The sequence below is a fragment of the Harpia harpyja genome, chromosome Z (assembly GCF_026419915.1).
Source record: "Harpia harpyja isolate bHarHar1 chromosome Z, bHarHar1 primary haplotype, whole genome shotgun sequence".
Taxonomy (NCBI): Eukaryota; Metazoa; Chordata; class Aves; order Accipitriformes; family Accipitridae; genus Harpia; species Harpia harpyja.
Genome location: NC_068969.1, coordinates 94,111,724 through 94,132,023, shown reverse-complemented (window position 1 = coordinate 94,132,023; position 20,300 = coordinate 94,111,724). Strand labels below are relative to the sequence as shown.

At 45.6% G+C, this 20,300-nt stretch overlaps 1 protein-coding gene across 1 annotated transcript; it reads right to left on the bottom strand.

Annotated features, from left to right (window-relative positions):
* Positions 1-1,442: 1,442 nt before the first annotated feature.
* Positions 1,443-4,415, bottom strand: HTR1A (5-hydroxytryptamine receptor 1A). The gene has a single exon (XM_052778979.1). It carries the CDS (start codon positions 4,076-4,078, stop codon positions 2,837-2,839), a length of 1,242 nt encoding a protein of 413 aa, XP_052634939.1. The 5' UTR covers positions 4,079-4,415; the 3' UTR covers positions 1,443-2,836.
* Positions 4,416-20,300: the final 15,885 nt, after the last annotated feature.

The following is a 20,300-nucleotide window of genomic DNA, read 5'->3' as shown; positions in this document are numbered from 1 at the left end:
GGTGGGGGGGATGGGGGGGTAGCAGGGGTCCGGGGCCGCCCCCCCGCGTCCCGTCCCTGCAAGGAGCCGGCGCCCGCCCGGAGAGACAGGCGGCGAGGCTGGACGGGGAAAGGGGCGTCTCGCCCCGCCGCGCGCTGCCGAGCCCCGAAGTTCCCCCCCCCCGCTCCCGCCCCAGTCGGCAGCGGCACGGGGCGGCTGGGGCTTCTCGCAGCCCCCGGCGCGGTTTCGGGGGCTGCGCCCGTGCTCCTGCCTTCCTTCGGCCTGCAGCGCGGGGGTGAGAAGCAGGCAGATGAAGGGGGCAGAGGAGCTGCACCCCTCTGGCCGCGCTGCCTGATGCGGCGGCGGGTGGGCCCCGCCTAGACGTCCCGGGGCTCTCGGCGGAGTAGGGCGGCCCGGGGGCGCGGGGAGGGACCCAGCGGCGTCTGTCGTGCGGGGGTGGAGGGCGGTCACGCTTTCCCGGCCGGGATCGTTGCCGAGCAGTTTGCAGGAAGGTTTGCAGAGAAAAATTAAAAAAAAAAAAGGAAACAAAGGAAAAGGGCAAAACGTGCAGGAACGCACTTGCAGGAGTCGGCGGGACTCGGGGGAGGAGGCGCCGAGAGGAGCAAACCCCGCTGCACGGCAGCTCTCCCGCCGCACCGAGGCGCGTCCGCGTGTGTCCCCCCCGCCACCGCCCGCCCCGGGGGCGACCGTGCGCTCCCGTCCCCGCTCCCGCCCCTGCCCCGGGGTGCCCGGCGGTCCTGCCCAGTCCGCACCGCCGGTGGGTGGGGGTCCCAAAGTCACAGGATATCCGAGCACTTCAGAAGTTTCGGCTCCCTAATCACTGTAGGCTGATTCTTCTGACGCACCGGCACTTAAGGAATACCTAGAACACAAGCGGTTAGGAGTGATCGAAAAGGAGATAAGATCAAAGATCGCTTTAATTGCGAAAGTGAGGTCAAATAAGATTTTCAGAAAATCAGCTATATATCTGAGGCTGTTAAAAGCGCTATTGTCATTTAATGTAAGCGGTTTAAGTTCAGAAATGACTGGACACTTACATTCACGTGACGCACAGATTTAACATTCCCTTTTGCCTACAGGTAACACGAATTACACAAAAATAACCAGGAAAAAAAAATATATATATATTTGGTCAAGCATTCAGGTCAGGCAGCCTGTCGCAGAGGTACGCGGCAGCCGGCCCAGTGCCAGTACCGGCCCGGCGCCACCCACCCCCCCCTCCGCCCCGAGAGCGGCCCCAGGTCCCGGCCGCAGCCGGCGGGAGAGCCAGGGGCACGGCAGGGAAGGGGCAGGGTGGCAGGGCGGACAGAGGTGCTGTGCGGCGGGCAAGTCTGTCCTTCTTGTCCTGCTCCGACCCCAGGCCAGGCGGGGAAGGGGGAGTGGAAGCACCCCGGGTTTCCTGGGGCCAAGCTGAGACAAGGGGAGCTGGGACTGACGGGAGAGGGGGGACACTCTGCGGGGGGGGAAGCTTGTGGGGCCACCGCGGGGACCAGCCAGGCCAGGCTTGGCTTTCCCTGCCCTTGGCATCGCAGTAACACTGCCTGCCTCTGGCCGTAGCTCACAGCTTGCGGGGAGGGTCGTGCTTACCCCCGCCGGGGCTGGCCCGGGGAAGGAGAGAGCCTGCCGCTTCCCCAGCCTGCGCCGAGATGCCGCTTTCGCCACCTGCGGCTGCCGCCGGCGGATGCTCTCGGCCCCTCCCCTTCTGCCACGGAGCACATGGCAATGTTTTGGTTGATCGGTTTGGTTCGTTTTGTTCTTGTTTGTTTGTGGGTTGTTTGGGTTTTCTTGCCCCAGCAAAATGTGCCGCAGCTGGCTGCCTCAGAAGCAACCGCAATGTCTCCGGAGAAACTTTCGAGCCGCTCAAAAAAAAAAAAAAAAAAAAAAAAAGAAAGAAACGCTACTTCGCAGGGTGCTTAAACTCCCTGTGCCGCTGCGTGCGCGGTGAACTCAAGGGACAGTGGCACAGCGCCAAGCCTTTCTTTGGTGGGAAACCCTCGGTCAAAGGCATTTAAAAAAAAAAAATATATATATCCATATAATGAGGGGTGCGGTAGGGGGTTAAGACCCATCACCTCCCTGCGCTGTAACGAAGGCAAGGCCGATGAACTGGAAGGTCCTAGCATAGCAGGAGAGCTGCTAGACACACGTAACGCAGACGAGGATGTTTCTGTAAGTACATTGCAAGGTTACAAAACACGGTCGCTTTTCCCCCGAGAAAATCCATTTGGTGGTTTAACAGCCCGGGAAGCGACGAGCCCAAAGCCTCTTCCTCCGATCGGGGAGTCGCCTTCAGCCTCCATACCCACACTGCCGGACCGAGGTCGGACTCTGAGCGGCCCGCCGTCTCCTCGTAAATCCAAGAAAAAACCCCGACACGGAGGTTTTCTGCATAGGGTGGTTTATTTTTACCGATGCTACTCGGGCAGACACTGTGGTTTACAGCGACCACAAGCAACGACCTGCAAACCCTAAGTCTACCCAGAACGATGGAGGGGAGGGAGGGAGGGAGGGAGAGAGGCGGGAGCGCCGGCGGCCGGCAGCGGAGCCCCGGCGAGGCCAGGCGAGGCGAGCGCGGCCGCGGAGCACCCCCGGGCCGGACGTCCCCCCGCCGTCCCCGGTGGGGGTCTGCCCTGCCCTGCCCTGCCCCGAGGGGCTGGTCCGACGGGAGGAGGAGCGAGGGAACCGGGAGCACTGCGGAGGGGGATCCCGGAGCCCCCCGCCCTTCTGCCGGCGCTGTAGAGGGGCTGGGCGGGGGGGACGGGACACACTGCGGCGGGGGCCAGGCGGAGAGAGCGAGTGGCAGGACCCCCGCTGCCCCGTCCCGGAGCGGCGGGCTTCACTGCCTGCAAAATTTGCACTTGATAATTTTCTTAAAAGCACTTTGGAAGTCTTTGTTGAAATAGGCATAGATGATGGGGTTGAGGAGGGAGTTGGAGTAGCCCAGCCAGTTGATGACTGCCCCCAGCCACTCGGGCATGTAGCACTTACTGTCACAAAAGGGCAGGACCAGCGCCACGATGAAGAACGGCAGCCAGCAGAGGATGAAGGTGCCCATAATGATGCCCAGGGTCTTGACAGTCTTCCTCTCCCGGGACAGAGCCATCCTCCGCTTGGCCTCCGTGTTCTTCTCGTTGCGCCTCTCGAAGGAGGGGGGCGGCGGAGAGCCGCACGCCTCGCTGGGCAGCGGCAGGTGAGTCTTGGAGGAGCTGTTGCAGCGCTGGACCTCGATGATCTCCAGGGCGGCCCCGTCCTCGCCCTGCCGCACCGTGCCGTTGACACAGGCACCGGGCTTGGGCTCCACAGTCCGCCGCCAGCCCTTGCCGGGCTCCCCGTTGCTTTTCTTCTGCAGGGCGGCCGGGGAGAGTGTGAGGCAGGTGTCGGCGATTTTCTTCTTCTCCGCTTTCTTGACGGTCTTGCGGATCCTGAAGCGGGCCGCCTTGAAGATGCGGCCGTACAGCACCAGCATGAGGAGGAGCGGGATGTAGAAGGCGCCGAAGGTGGAGTAGATGGTGTACCCGTGGTCCTTGCTGATGGTGCAGGCGTCGGGGTCCGAGCGGTCCTCGGGCGTCCTCCAGCCCAGCATGGGCGGGATGGATATCAAGAAGCCGATGAGCCAGGTCAGGCTGATGAGCACGGCGGCCCGCCGGGGAGTCCTCTTGTTGACATAGTCGATGGGGTCCGTGATGGCCCAGTACCTGTCCAAGGCGATGGCGCACAGGTGCAGGATGGAAGAGGTGCAGCACAGCACGTCCAGCGAGATGAAGATGTCGCAGGTGACTTGCCCCAGCGTCCACTTGTTCAGCACCTGGTAGAGGGCCGCCATGGGCAGCACCAGCACGGACACCATGAGGTCGGTGACGGCCAGCGAGCCGATGAGATAGTTGGCCACGGTTTGCAGGGAGCGCTCCAGGGCGATCGCCGCGATCACGCAGGCGTTGCCGCTCACGGCGCACAGGATGAGCGTGCCTAGGAGCAGGGAGGTGAGCAGCTGGTAGCCCAGGGTCACCTCGGCGAGGCCGGGGCCGCCTGCCCCCTCGGGGGAGCGCTCTGGGGAGGTAGTGTTGTTAGCCACATCCATGCCGGGCGGGGGGGTGGCTTCAGGAGACGGGCATGGGAAGAGGCGCCGGTCACTTGTGCGCTCCCCTGGCAGGAGGCATCGCCGCCCCGTGCGCTTTGGCCACGCCGGGCACCCCCCCTCCGCCACCCCTCCCTCCCCTATATAGCGCGGCGGGAGGCGGCCGAGGCTCGGAGGACGGCGGCTGGCGGAGCCGCCCCGCGCCCGCCCATCCCCGCCGCCTCTGCCCAGCGCGCAGCCCCGGGCGGCGGGGGCGGCCCTCCCGCCGCCGCTCGCCGAGGTGCTGCCCCTCGCTCCGCCGCTCTCCCGCGCCGCTCCTTCCTGCTCTGCCTCTCTGCTCTCCCCCTCCCTCCTTCCCCTCCCCTTCCGTCCCCCCCTCCATCCCGCCCTTCCGCGGCGGGGGGGTGGGGGGGTGTCTCGCTGGGTCGCCATCGTCCCCCTGCGCCGCCGGCGGACCGGGCGGGAGGGCGCCGGTGTCCGTCACTCTCCGCTGCCCCCTCCCTGCTGGGGGGGGGACACCGCAGAGGAATCCACCACGACTTCTCCCCACCCCCGGTCCCCCAAATCTCCTCTCCGCAGCTCCGCCCCAGGCAGCGGGGGCTCTGGGCTTCCCCTCGGGACCGACGCCGGGGCCTGTGCGGGGTGTGCGAGGCAGGGGAGAGGCTTTCTGTGGCCAGGCGCTGCCGGCTGGGGCGGGGGGCACCCCACACCCTAGGGCTGCCTGCGGACGGGGGGGGTGCCGGGGCTGTGGCGCCGGGGGTGCTTATCGCCACCTGCAGGCAGGCGGCGGCGGCCCGAGGGCGCGGCGCCCGGGGGGGGGCTCGGCCGGGCACTCCCGGCCGCGGGGCCGGCGGGACTTTCTGCTGGTCTGCATCCTCGCCCCCTGCCCGGCCGCCGCTCCGACCGCAGCGGGCACGGTGCGGCCGGGGTTGCCCGGAGAGCAGCACCAGCCATGCCGCCGCGGGTGCAGGGAGAGAGGGGTCACGGGCAGCAGTGTCGCATAGATGTCTCGGGAGGGATTGCTGTACAGCCCAGTGCCGGGCACGGCTCCCGCTCAGTCGCTTACGAGTGCTGTACCGATGAAAGTCCCATTCGTGATGGTTCATGCCCTCGCCCCAGCGTCCTGCTGCGGGGAGGGCGGTCGCTGCCGTCGGGGGCTCGGCGCCAGCGTGAGGCTCCCCGCCGTCCAGTTCCCCGCAGAAGGAAGGCATTGCCCCCCGGCTCTCCCGAGACGGGAATTACAGTGCAACACACTGTTGAAATCACTGTCCTGTTACAGTTCCTCCCGGAAGGAGGGGGAAAGGCTGAGTCTGAAAGTGGAATGAGAAAAATATCTCTGGGAACAATCTTGAATAAAAAAGAGTGTCAGATTGACACATCATAAGCAAATCAGTTAACATAAATAGAGTAAGTTGAACAAACAATCACAAACCTGGGAAGCATCTGTCATTTAAAGAAAAAAAAAAACAAAAAAGGTGTTATTGACAGGCTTAACTCTAGCCGTCCGTGAAAGGTAGAAGAAAGTCCTGTGACACAACTTCTGTGGCAGGCTTTCTACTATCTTGCGGGTCAGTATTTTTAACGACGTGAGATCTTTCGCTCTGCTTTGTAATTGTGCCATACAATCCCAGAAAACGCAGAAAGCCAAATAAGTAATTGCTTAACAGGAAGAATTGCCAGATTCTAGCTTAATCAAACTTGACATGAGGATCACAGAGCCTGGCTTGCACACGCTCAGGTTTCCTTATCTTCCTTCAGTCAGCACTTAAAAATAAGGCTGAGTTCACAACTTCACAACATTTGGACAGATTTCGGCCAGTTCCTCTTTACAAGGGGACCAGGCTGCATTTCTCCGCCTCTAGGCTTGCGATCTTCACTACAAATGATCAAGGTGCAGAGATGCGCTGGATAAGCGGAACAGAGCTGCATCCCTGCATTCCTGTTTGTGTTAGCCGATCGTACTAACATTTACGTGCTCTCTGCCCTATTGAATGAAGACACACAGACAAAACAAAACATAATCGATATTTAAGCATGCTTTGCTCCTTCACTACCAAAACCTATTTTCTTTTTAATGTCTGCTCAAATGCACGGCAGCGTGGCTTCTAAACAGATCCCTATTTAAAGACCCTTTCCCTTCAGTGAAACCAAAGTTTGTGCTTCTTGCTGTTTAGAGCCAGTCTGATGCAATGAAGAAAGTGCAAGTCTGGGAGGCGGGAAAATCTCAGAGATTGTCCCAGCTTTCTTGCATGGTCGTGGGCAAGTCATTAGCCTAATTAGATTAGCCTGAAATTAGCGTTTCAAAGCCACGGGGGATGTGAGTTTTAGGAGTCCACGAAGGGCTCTTGGGGAAACTGTTTCCAGAGGTGTTTTGTGCTGACACGGCCAAGGCAAGTCAATCCCAGACACTTTTTGTCGAGAAATTCCTGTGGGAAAAAGTCGACAGGGTCCTTTTTCAATCGAAATCTTTTAAATCGGCTTTACTTTTTTAATTTATTTTTTGTTCAGAGACTGAAAGTCATTTCACTCTGAATTAAATTGAGAAGCAATTTAGGCAACCACGGAGGAAGGGGAGGCAGTAGGAGGTGGAATATGTAGATGAAGGGAAAACTCACTCTTTTGATGTGGTAGTGTCTTTAATCCTACTAACCATTTAAACAGCAAAATGCTGGTTAAACTTTCAAGCAACTAAATGATGTGCTAATGTCTTTAGACAACCTAGGTGAAGCATCTAGGGAAATTCTTTAAGGAAAGCCATAGCCCCATAAAATCCAAGCTGACTTGAGAGTAAATGAAACCTTAACACCACACAACCTTAAAAAGTCCAATTAAAATATTAATGCTATTCAGTTATGACACAGCTGCATCAAACAAGAGCTTCCTCAATAAGTATGAAAATAAAAGGCACTAACAACTGTGGCAGAAGATGCTTTCCTGAGCAATTTCATTCTACACATTTCAAAAAAGGGGAGAGCTACATATTCTTGATGCTCTCAGATTATGACTGTATTATCTCTTTGCCAAAGTAAAACTGAAATGCTATGATTTGATTACAGCATTTTGTTCATGTGGTTGCATATTACACTTTTGTTTGAAAAGAATTTGGGTCTTGGATTTTTTTTACTATTCACCAGTATGAGATACAGCATTTGTGTATTCAAGAAATTATATTCCAGTAATGGTTTCAAAATGAATGGGCTTTACTAGGGAGCTAAGGAAATAAACAATTTCAGTTCACTGAAACTGATCCAGTATGTGCAGTTTTCTGTGAGAGAAGTTCCAAACAGGTGGAAGGAAAGATGTGCCAGGAGACAACCTACCAACTACAGCCTTCTTGAATTTTCTCTCATTAGGCGTCTTGGAAATACAGCCAACAGGAATTAGCACTACTCCACACTGTATGAAACCTTTTGAAGAACAGCTGTAACTATAAAATACAGAAAAGCAAAAAAGAATTTCATGGCTGAAGTGACTGTACCATTGAAACCCATCCCTTTCACACAAGCACACACATTTTTGTATGAGATCCACTTCAGAATACCTGCTCCTACCTTTCATAAAGCACAAAATGTTTCACAGTAACAAATTGAAGCTTTGTACTGTAAAAGACCAAAAGCTGTAAGAAAGGGACAGAAAAGTTTAAGGCCATTGCTAGTGTTGTAGCTGCACAGCTCTTAGCCAAACTGCTCTGGATCAAAATTAGTCCAAATCCGGCAATCTACTTAGTCCAGACTTTGTGGACAAGATGAACCAGCCAGGAACCTAAGTGATTTTCAGTACCAGTAGCAGAACTGTTCTCTGTGTCCTGTCTCTAGCTATGGCCAGTTTGTGAAGCCCTGAACATCCAACTCATATATATGAAGGGCGGCAGGGGGAAATCCCTCTTGAATCCTACAATTAGTCTGCTCAGAATCAATACACTACAAATTCAGTGCAATAGCACAATAAGGAAGCCTAAATTTCCAACTTCGAGATCACCTTTGTGCCATCTCAGTATTTTTTCCCTTTTGGGGCATGGAGGCGGGCTGGCTAGCTCTCCATGCAGCCCTGTCCAGCCAGCTTAGAGCTGGCTAGCTGTGGCCCACTAGGAGCTGTGCAGCACTGAGACATTGCAGTAGCTCTGCAATAATCAGCTCGGGTCTAACAGAGGTAAAAGCATCTATACAGCACTCAGCTTCAGGGCTGACTTAGGTCGTGCAAGGTGCAGAGATGTCTCTCGGCCGGCTCCTTAACTCTCCCAGTTCTGCAAACACAGAACAGTGACACCCAGGGTCAGGCCTGGAAAGATCTGCTAGCTCTGGTGCCAGTTATGCCAAAGGAGCAGTGCTGCTTTGTGGCTTTAACAGGTCTTGGGAGTGGTACAGCTGGGTTCATACACTGATAATTCAGCTTCTGGTGGCTCTGCACTGAACCCAGCCAGATTTCTGTTCCCTCTTCACTGCATAGTTAGTACCAGATCAATAACCTGGGCCCAATAACCCAGAGGAATAACCTGGAAGATGCAGGAATAACCACCATCTCAGAATGGTGGAGTGCCTGTCTATTATGTTTCCCATGTTATTAACCATATTTTCCATTGCCTGAGGTATCCCAGTTGCCACTATCATCCTAGACAATGGTGAGCTGACTGCAAGTTCACTGTCTTATTCTCATTCCATTCAGCTGCCTTACCGCAAATCTCATGTTCATCATTTTTATTAAGGCCAGAAAAGAATTATTTAGATAGGCAAGTATTTATTTGCTACTTCTGCCTTTCTCTGCCAAGAGCTTACAGTAGTAACTAAAATTATATCATAACGCAACATAACCCACAAAAGGGGATAATTCATTCCACCTCACAGTCTTAGAAGAGTAGGTAAACATTTCACCCAAAATGAATAAATGTTATACATATTCAAGCAGCAGCACTGAAGTTAAACTGTTACTAGTGATGCCTGCTATCAAAATCATGGGGGAGCTTTTATGCAAGTCTAGAAGTTTAAGATTAATTTTGAAAGATGTTCACTTTAATGTTATTACTCTGTGAAGGAAAGAGACTTTCAAGCATATTTGTTCAAACATAAGTTTTCATAAGTTTATAGAAACCTCAGAATTTTTATATTCTGGGGAAACTAGGCTTTAGGCTAATTTTCTGTGTTGCCCCTTTTGTACGCAGTGCAGCTGTGATGAAGAAAGAGCTGGAAGATTGTCTCTTAACCATTTATGCATTTTCTTGATACTTAAGCTGGTAAGCATGGATTTGATCCCAGAGAAACTCTGGGAAAATCTACTTAGTTGACTCTAATCATGCTGTGGAGAACAAAGCAATGTTCCAGCTATGCTGAGATTTTTATCAGCACATCTCCTGTGTCAGAGACAAGGGAGAGCAATATGCTGAACTGGTGTATTAGGAGCTGGTCTCTGTGAAGAAAGATTTTTTAGCTGATAAAGAATCACCTGTGTGGTGCAATGCAGTCCCAAGAATCCAGAATATGGCTAAATGGTTTCTTAAAAACTATAATCTGATATTTGTAATTTAATTAAAAATACTAGCTCAGAAGTAATTTTTTCTCAACCAAAGTTTGCAAAATAAATCATCTTAATAACATCCACTATACAATTCTAAAATTGCTGATTAGCACTGCACAGCTTCTTCGTTAAATCAGGCTTTTTCTTGAAGCTAATTAAGATTATTCCATCTATTTACTTAACATTCACATTCATCTTATAGCAAAATACACAACCAGCTTAAAGCATTTGCTGACAATACATACAAGATTCCAGTAGTATTCTAGATCTTAAGCAACTTTTCCAGGTATTAAACAATGTTTACATGATTGTTTAAACAAGGACTACCGATACATTCCAAGCTTTGCAACCATTTTTATTCTTTCACTTATTAGTTACTTTATTTATGGATACATTTCAGTGGACACATTCAGGTTTTTTGTTTTGTCCTCTCCCCCCCCCCCCCCCCCCCAAAAAAAAGGACTAGCTTCTAGATGAGAAGGAATTTTATACAATGAACATTAAAAGACTTTCAAATAAATTTTAGCTTAAGGAGATTATGCTCCAAAGGTTTTTTTGTGAGGGCCATTTTTGCCGCTTTTATATACATATATGATTTCACTTCAGAGGAGACAAAGTAAGAGATAAATTATTTTCGAACAACAGCATATTATGAAAAAAACCTCTCATTTCTCTAGCTAAACTTCTACAGGCCTTAGCTTTAAATATCAGGCCAATCTAAATGAGTTTATCAATATTTTCCAAAATAAAGTTAAGGTACTTGAATCTTACAATTGAATTGCAGGTGTAGCAATTGATGACTTCTGCTCTTATCATGTCAGAACTTCAATACTACACTAGAGATTAAAAGTAAATTGTGTAGCATCATTGCCTCCTTAATCAATAAAGACGGCAGCTAGAATTTCAACATCATTGCTTATAAAGGGGATAAACTCTCCTATTTGATGCATACCGACTGCAGCTCAACAGTATTGACTGCAGCTCAACAGTATAGTAATCCATGTGCATTTTTTTAAAAAGATGTTATTATGACTTAATTTTAATTTCCTTACATTAAAAAGAATATAATACTATTAATTAAAAAAATACAGTTTGGAAAAAGCAGGGCTGATGTGTAGACATTAAATTTTAGGAATGTCTTGGCTTTACAGACTAACTTTATCCTCGTAAATGAAAAACAATTTATTTTATCTACACAGAGACGAGTCACATCTAGTCATAGAGGCCCACACAGACTCTGCTTTTAGACTGACCTTGACAAAGGCTGTGAGGATACTGTCTTTCCTGATCTACTAATCTCGTTTACCTAGGGCATTAGTCAGCACAGTACTAAACCACCATGTCTTCCCAGGAACCTGGGACATTGTTCATGGAGGAAGGTTGTCTTGTATTCTTGATGGAAGTAAATGTGCTCTTGAGGAATTACTCAGCTGCAACCCCCTTCTTTTTCTTTATGAGTTTTCCTAGTACAATCACCGTGCCATGCACAAATGTTAGTGCTTGAGGCAGCTGGAGTATATGGCCAAGGATACAGTGTAAGGCAGAAATACCCCTTTTAGCAGCATCCCGTACTTGATATCAGTTTATAAGCGTTGGCTCATTGATACTGCTCATTAACTTCTAAGCACCCTACTAACTAGCAGGGTTCAGGTTAAAAGTTAATCGCCCAGGATTTCTATCTAACAAATGGATTTCAGAGATCCCCCAAAAATAGATCAACAAAAATTGGCACATGGAACATACAGCTTCTTAATCCTTTCAATAGAAAATGCTAAGAAGCGTGTTACTTAACCTGTTCTCACCAAAGTAGTTCAGATACCTAATTCCATCAGCAGAGCTAGAGACCTCAGGAAGTTGCTGTCTATTTTCAAATACTTTAAAAAATCCTGCGGTTTGGGGTATAAGGTGGTGGGAGGCACTACTACTACCTCTTCTTGGTTATGTTTGTATGGAATTAGGCCAGTTCAAAATAAACCTGCTGGACAGAGGTCACAGTCTGTGAATCCAGCTAGAGCTTAGATGTGAGCTTGGTGTTGACAGGAAATAATTAGTTCTGTGTATTCATCACAGCAACAGTGTGAGCTCTCTTAAATTGACCAGGGAAGTCACCAGTGGGAAACAGACCAGTGGAAAAGTCCAGGATACAGATGAGTAGTGCAGGCCACTGCCCCCCACTTCGCTTTCAGTCCATTCACCAGATGATTCCTAAAGGAGGCCAGCAAGGGAAAACACACAATGAGGGCAAGTAGATATTCTGGCTAACCACGGCACTTAGAAACACAAAGAGAGTAACACATTATATAACCTAATGGGTTTACTATCAAGATAAGCCAAACAGACCCTGTCTACTACAAAGAAACAAACCTAACAAAGCTACAATTAAGTGAGATTTGATCAGATCTTAAACATCACCGTAAGTGTATGGGGTTTTTTGTAATTTCTTGGGTGCTGGTGCTGTTCCTTGATGACATTAGTTCTTTCCCAATGTTTTTTTCTTCTCTGCTTTCCTATCCCATTAATGACTCTATAAGTTCTTGAGTGCTAGGCAAAATTTCTGTAGCCTCAGGAGCTTCATCACATCTGCCACAGACACTCAACGTTCCCTTTCTAGTTGCAACGGTCATCTCAACTCCCTCTTCGAGTTTCTGTTATCGTTCAGTTAGGTACAAGATAAGTAAAAATGGTGGCGGGGGGGGACGACTGTTGGCCTGAGATCACTTAGTTATCAGTTCTTAATTTTTAATCTCATCTGACCAGATGGGATAAGATTTTGAGGCCCTCAAACTATTTGAATGGCACATTACAACCATGGAGTCTGTAAAGTGTAATTGTAGTGCACAGTGTCCTGCTAAAACTTTTATGAATCTTCATCTACAAGCAGGCTTTGTGAGGATAAAAATTTTGCCCACAGGCACAGATTGCAATAATGAACTTAGCTGCAAAGGTAGCCCTAACTTTTGTTAGAAGCTGTCTCCAATTGCTTATATCCAAGAACTCAGCATTGTAGCACCAGCATCTTTACCAATACAAAACAAAATCTGAGAACAACATGTTAAGAAAATTCTAACAAACCAAACCCTTCCTCTCCACTCTCTTCAATAATTTTATCTTCATGACTGTTCATACAAAAGAGTCACAATATGTTTTTTGTATCCAGTACATCAAGTATCCCTCAAGGTCGTCACAGTTTTTCTTGCTAGACACATTTTATGTTAGTCATGAAAGGCTAGATAAGCTTTCTTTCACCTGTACTCTGGTGCAATATATAATTACATCACTGTAAAGAAGCGTGGAATTATGCCTTTGAGAGGAGCAATTCATTTCCTCCTTTCCACTTGTCCAGAGGGGAGAGTAAACTGCCAGTTTTTACCTGTTTCTGTCCATCTCCCTTAGAAGAAAAAGGAGTATGGCAAAAACCTCTTTCTTCCCCCCTGTTTGAATACTTGTGGGGCATTCTCCTTTCCCCCATCCAACACTTATTATGTGAACCAAGAAGCAACATAGTTTATTCACTAACCAAAGTTATTAGATTTTTCTGAAGACAGTTCCATGAAAATTAACACTGCAGCCATACATATACTTCATGTATCTGTTCATTTTGTATCAGTCCTCTTCTGCATCATATTCCATTTTTAGTAAGAAATCAATATTATGATATTGCCCTTGAATTCAATTGCATTTTACTTATTCTCCATTTCAGTTTCTGCAGGACTTTGGTAAGTAGTTACGCTGGCTAAAGCTTTTCAAATGAAAAAGGGAGTAAATTGTTTTCTGCATAAATGAACATATCTGGTTTTGTTTATCTTGATGTCAGAGCAACATTGCCATCATGGGGATAAATTTACTTGTACTTGATTATTACTAGAGACTAGAGCTGAGGAAGATGGTATTTATGATTCTTTGTGTCTGCGATATCATTCAAGTTAATAATCTATCTGGCTTTAAACCAAGCAACAGAGGATCACAGGAAAAACAATAATTACCCATTCTATTCCTTACATAGATCAAATCCTGAATGTTCATTTAGGGATTCATATTTTAAACTGTGGCTTCATCCTCCTGTGTGGGGACTTCTATCTGATCATAACTGTAAGTACATAAGGTTCAAAAAGGGAGAAATGTCTGTCCTTCATTTCTGTCACCTTTTAAGTCTTGTGGGGTCAGGACACTGTGTCTGGCTCTTCCCAATACTTAAGTGCATTTTTCTTCTGTTAACCTACAGAAAGTCAAATCGTTTGGGCTGAAACTACTGAAGTCCAAGGGGCTTTGTCAGGATAACTCAGAGGGAGATTTGGCCTCGTCCCTTTTATTCTGAAATCCATGTAGGCTAAGTGCAACCTGCAGCTGGGAGAAGCTCCGCTTGTTGAGACAAGGGATGCATCTTTATCCATCAGCAGCCACAAACTGGAGTTTCAGAGGAAGACATAAACCCCCACTGGACAATTATGCACAATATACCTATTGGAGAAATTACTGAAAGATTTTGCAGGCCCACACAGTTAATGATTAATGTATGTTCAAAACCAAGAGAGAATCTATTTATATCTCTTTACATACATTTTTACTCTAATGTAATTAAGGTCATAAAAATGTCAAGTTCAAAAAGAAAGCATATTTTGCTCTTGGCCCTTATTTCACAGTTGGCAATGAGTTGAATAGTTTAATTACATGTTGTGTAAAGGATTATAAATGGGGTTTTACATTGTTATTAGTGAGCCTTCGTTTGTGTATTAAGAAAAGCCTGAAATACATTCTATATCCTTATTTTATCTACCTCATATATCTTTATAATAAGTTTCTGTCTGAACAGAATTACTCCAGTCTCTTCACATCATAGGGAAGCTTTTCTAGCTCTCTAAGCTCTTCTCAAAACTGGAGTGTCTGTTGTGTCTCTTGGAAGCATTGTCCCAGGAGAAGAGAGCCTGTAAAGTTCTTTTTCCTGAGAGGACTCACTTCAGCAAATGTGAAATTTTCACCTGAGAAACTAATTTATTTATTGCTTCTAGTCTCAGTTTTCAGAAGAGCATTATCAGTAGCTAGTTAAACAGCTCTTCTCTCTCCTTGAACTATCTTACTCAATGCATATATAGTTTGGAGCAATCTCCTACTTTTGTATAATATGCAGTTCTTCTTGCACCCGTCTTTCTGATGGTTAGACAGAGAAATAGATTTCAAGCCTTTTCAATAAGTAATAGCATTGGCCATATTATTAATCATGAGTGCAGATAGAAATTAATAATCAGTATTTTAAAAGTCTGAAGAAAGTTCCTGGATTAAGAACAATAGAAATTGGTTAGAATAAATGTCATTATCAAGAGATGTGGGTTTGGTTTCCCAGCTACTGTAAATGAGGATAGTTAAATCAAACTGTAATTATCAATGGCCACAAGTTATAACAAAACCTGAGAACATAGTAAGAGTCAAAGACATCTGTGACAGCTAAAATAGAATATCCTGTGTCACATGAGCACAGACAAAAATGTAACACTGGTTTCCATTGCACTTGGTCACCAAGTGTACCTTAAAGATCTTGTCTGCTGTAAATAATATTCCATTATTCCATGTTTGTAAGGTAGTTGAATGGGGAAAAGAAGGTGGGCTGAAAAATTTGCTGTTGAAAGGAAATTGTTGGTTATTCTGTACCACAATAATTGCATCTTTTTCACCTAATAAAGCATGTCCCACATTTCTTAATAAAATGCAAATGAGGGTGATATCATCAGACGCAAGAAACTGGATGCAAATGTGTCGTTCCTTTAAAATGCAGGCATTACAGAGATGCATACATCCAAGACCATGAAAATAACTGCAAACTGTTGTGTGAGACAATGCTGGAATATCTGCTCTGGTGCATGATGGCTGTAACCTTGCACCCATCAGTCTTCATCCACAGGATCACCGCTGTTAGGGCTACATTCCTGACTTTGCATATCTGTCAATTTTTGCTGTAATGTTTATCATGTCATTCTGATAAGCCTTTAACAAATGCTTTCTCTATAATAGTTGTTACCTGTATAGCAACTCTCTTTGCCTGCTGTATTGGGGGTCACTGTAATGAAGACCAACTTAAAAGAAGTTCTGGTATGTACATGTCACTTTTTCTAACTAATTTTTCCATTTTTGATTTGTCTTCTGTTGAGGTTCAATGAAGATGGGTCTTTATCTTTCTTTCTTCTATGGTTAAACTAGGCTCCTGGTTTCCTTCATACCTGAGGTGGATGTTCCAGTTCTCCATAGGATGACGTTCACAGAATGGACACAGGATGAAGACAGTCATAAGTTAAAACAGCTTGTGCCTCAGGAAAATGCCCACTGATTTTAATGGAAGTTCTACAATCATAAGGGCTACAAGTTTACCAAGTATATATGGACAGCTTCACAATACTACTTTTCTTTAGAACTACATGAAAATAAAGATTATGGCAAGCAAAAATCCATTCATAAATGGACTCTTGGAATAAGAGTCTTTGTTCAAACAACAAATTATTTTCTTCTGTTCACTAGTTGAATTTGTTTCGGCCAGAGGGAGTTGAGGGTGCAGGTTTTGCAAAGTATTTTAAGCACATATGTAATGTTCAACAAACATATAGGTTGGTTTGCACAGGTTATGTCCCACTGACATATATGGGTAAGCCAACTACCTCACAAATATTTGGAATTCAGGGGGAAACAAGAGATGAAGCTCTGGCCATGTTAAAAGCAAGATGGTTTTGCACTGAAGTTCTTTCCACTGTCTTCAATGAGGACAGGCTTTCTTTCAACATTTTCTTTTCATGTTTATCATCTGTTGGAACAGATTCTCTTTTATTTTCCCAGAACATCAAAATCCCCAATTCAAAAACACTTAAAAATTAATATTAATGACTAATATTAACAGCAAATAACACATTTGACTAAATCTATAAAGATGATGAGAGCCAGTAGTCAAATATTCAAATAATGATGTTTCTATTAATGTATTGTTGATACTAGCTGATTGTTCATTTCCTAATTCGTAGAAGGATAGCAAAGGAAAGTATAGAGTCAGTATTTGTCTCTCTAATTGTCTCTTGATTAAAACTATTTTACTTTATGTAAATAAATAAATATCCATTAGTCCACAGGGAGAATGATACAGTGGCTTGGTGCATATAGCCATAAAGTGGTTTGAGATCCCTAGCCCTATGGCAAGTTAATTGTTTATGCAAAGTGGCACAGCTCTAACAATATCTCTACCACAAGTTGAAAAGTGCCTTACTTCAGCATACCAAACAGCCTCACAGCCAGCATGCCTTCTAAGCATGGAAAAGACCTAAGTACAAGTCTCTCCCATAAACCAGAGTTTGGAGGACTTCAGTCCATATGTTCAAGACCTTAGGGACATATCGTAATGATCCAGCTGCCAATTATGGTAAGATATTTCTCAGTTTCAGGCCTTTTCTGAGGAAAAGTAATTTCATCTAAATATTACTGTCCTTCCTACAGATATTAGCCCTAAATTTGTACATCTATCCTGAAACAAGATTATTTTTAGTGTCAATGTCACATTCTTTAGTCTTGGTGTCTGGGAAAGTTTACTGAAGACTGGAGTTAGACTGTCATGGAAATCCAACTCCTTTAAATTCTAACCCTAACAAGTTCTAGCCTAACAGCAAAGCTGGTAGAGATGTAACATTTTTCAAGATGAAAAAATCAGTAGTTGTCACAGGTAATTGCTATCCATAGTAGCCATGGGTAATGACTGTTTTCTCAATAGCCATAGATCTCCCACATCTTCATGGCAGTTTATTTGACTGTCAAGCAGCATAACATCTTTCAAGGACAGACTGTTAGTTGCTGAACTGAGATTGGAGGTCTCTTTTCAGGCTCTGGATTAATCAGTCAATTGCATTTTTCCACCAGGAGGGAGTTCTCCCAAAAAGATAGAATAATCCAGGCTAGACACGTACTTCCTTCTTGGCAGCCTCAGATTTGGTTGCATATTTGGCAATTCAGCATCCCTCTGTGAATTTGTCACAGTAACAGCAGGCTTTTGCAAAAGCCGAGGACAAGCACTTGTCTCCACAGTCATGATTTTAGACTGCCAAGCCATGAGTTGTGTGAGAGACCAGCAGCTTTGGATACCTGCAGGCTAAATCTTCTTCTTTCACAACAGGATCCTTAATTGGACCAAATGGCTAATATTCCCTAAGTGCAGGTATGTGGTCATGGCTCTTTATCTGTGCACTGGATACTAACCGTACCTAGATAGGTATTTTTCAAAAAATCAAGCTGCAGCCCATAGCTTGTCCTATAAATTCTCAGTCCCAAAAATTGAATCCTAGGAGCATGGTCTCTGTCAATTCTCTAGAGACTTTCAGCCATAGATAGCCTAAAAGTGACTAGGCATTTGCTTCTTTCCCATGCACCAGATTTACTCTAGTATAATTCAATGCACTTTCTCCTAGATTACAAGGTGATGAAAATCAAGCTCACAGCATGCTGCAGAGTTCTGAGACATTTCTATACATGATTCAGCAGCTGCAAACCTGCAGCTAAGATGGCATTTCCATTTGCATTAAGCCCCCACTTTCCCAATTACAAATGGCAGGACTATGATCTGATACTGGAATAAATCAGAAATAATTCAATTAGAACCACATTGGTTTAAAACTGAAATAAGTAAAAGCTAAATCAGCTGTATGGTCATCTGCATACTACTCTGCCATCTGTCTAGGATTCTAGCTTACAGCAGTCACCTCCAAATCTTTTTGATTGTGCACCCCCAATATATGTATATTTATTTATTTATAAATTATATACATGTACTACTGTACTAATATATTATGCACATTATAAAATGCACATAAAATAGAAATTTAAAAAGGATAAGATGAAGATGAAATTATTATTTTATTTTATTTTATTTATTAATGGTACAAAAAATATTTTCTTCCCACACCCCAACAGATTGTCTTGTGCATCCCCCGGGGTGTGCACACCCCACTTTGAAGACCACTGTCCTAGATTAAAGTTCTGTCATTGCTGTTTTTTCTCCTAAGCAAAGACAGTCCCCATGTAATTTACAAGTCACTATCAATGACAATGGTTTTCTGCATTGACGGTTTAACTGGCAGGAAGCATTCAGCTGTTTAAAATGTACAATAATAATGTAGCAAGCCCTGCTAGCTCTGCCGTCATAGTTTCTATAGCTAAGACTAGATGTCTTGTTTGTTGCCCAGGACCACAACGTTAAGCTATTTTTTCTGCAAAGACATCATACGTCAAACAATTGCCAACACACAATTGCATATGAAAATGTAGATGCTGCTGTTTTGAACTCTTGACATGGACTATCTGGAAAAGTCAGAGAAAGGAAACAAAAAAAGGACTTAGAAGCATGAAAAGAAAAGAAATCTCACAGGTAAGAGTATGAAACTTGTGAATAAAATCCTGGTTCCACCAAAATTCAAAGTGCCTATTCACTTTCACTAGGTTAAAATTCTGCACCAAATACAGATGTGAGCAGCTCTCCTAGTCAGAGCCAGGCAAGATTTCAAACATGAACACTGTAAGTAAGATCAATGCATATCTTTAGAAGATAAAATACATTTTATTTGCTGGAAAGAAACTGGGCTGGTGGAATGCATTAGGCAACAAGCTGGAAGAAAAAACTCCATCTTTTGAATTTAAATGAAAATGTGTTTAAATGTATTTTAGCTGGCAACCAGAAACTGCCAGTCTGACTGATTTTTAAATATAACTCAGCTGCAGAAAGGCAATCCAAATTTTGAGAATTCCATTCAGAAGTCAGCTAACAGCTATGAAAAAGAACAAAGAAGCAGCGAAAGCTATAGCAGTTCTCATCAAAAAGGGATAACATGCAGATTAAAGTGGACTGGTAAATGTTCTGCTTTTGGCAAGTCTTTTTGTGAAGAGTTTAAAGTCCACAATTACAGTAGCAAGGGACATCCTTTAACTTCTAGTGATTGCAGGGACCTCAGTGGGACTATTTGTATGCTTAGAGATAACTCCTGATTCAGCAAAATACTTGAAAAAATGTTGAAACTAGTAAGCATTTACATTCTTCAGTGCTGCTGAAAGAAAACACATCTCTGCATGTTTGCTTTAGGACACAGGTCAGTACTCTTTACTCATTTCAGTGGTGTTTCTGCCTCAGGGAAGCAGATAAATCTGTCAAATCTCTGAATCAGATCAACACATTAAATGGTGATACAGACACAAGAGGGAATTACTAGAGCACATAGTCTTAAACCATGAGCAGGTGAGAATGCCCTTTAAATATATGTGTACAAACAGTGGTCAGAGTGAACCAGCATGTGATGGTACTCCAGACAGGTATCTCTAAATTTATCTTTCAGCCACCTGTGATTAGGAATGAGTTAATAGGTAAAATGCAAGAAGCCTCAGGGTATGTAATACATAATCCTCAGCAGTTCCAGGGTGAAACCGCTCAGTTTTGAGCCTGGCAAATAGCATTTTATAAGCTTCCTATAGAAGCTTGCTGGCTTTTAGTTGTCATTCCAGTTCAGGTTAGCAATCCTAAAACTAAACCAGATCTCATCTACTGCCTGGGCTCAAGTAAGGTATAAAGGATTGCCAGAAATGCTGCCAATGCCCTTATGTGCACCTGAAAACACTGAAAGTGGTTGAAATTGATGTGCAAAATTTCACACACTGCTTCAGTTTTAACAGAAGTGACCCAAGCAGTGCAGTACCTGTGAAATACATTGCAATA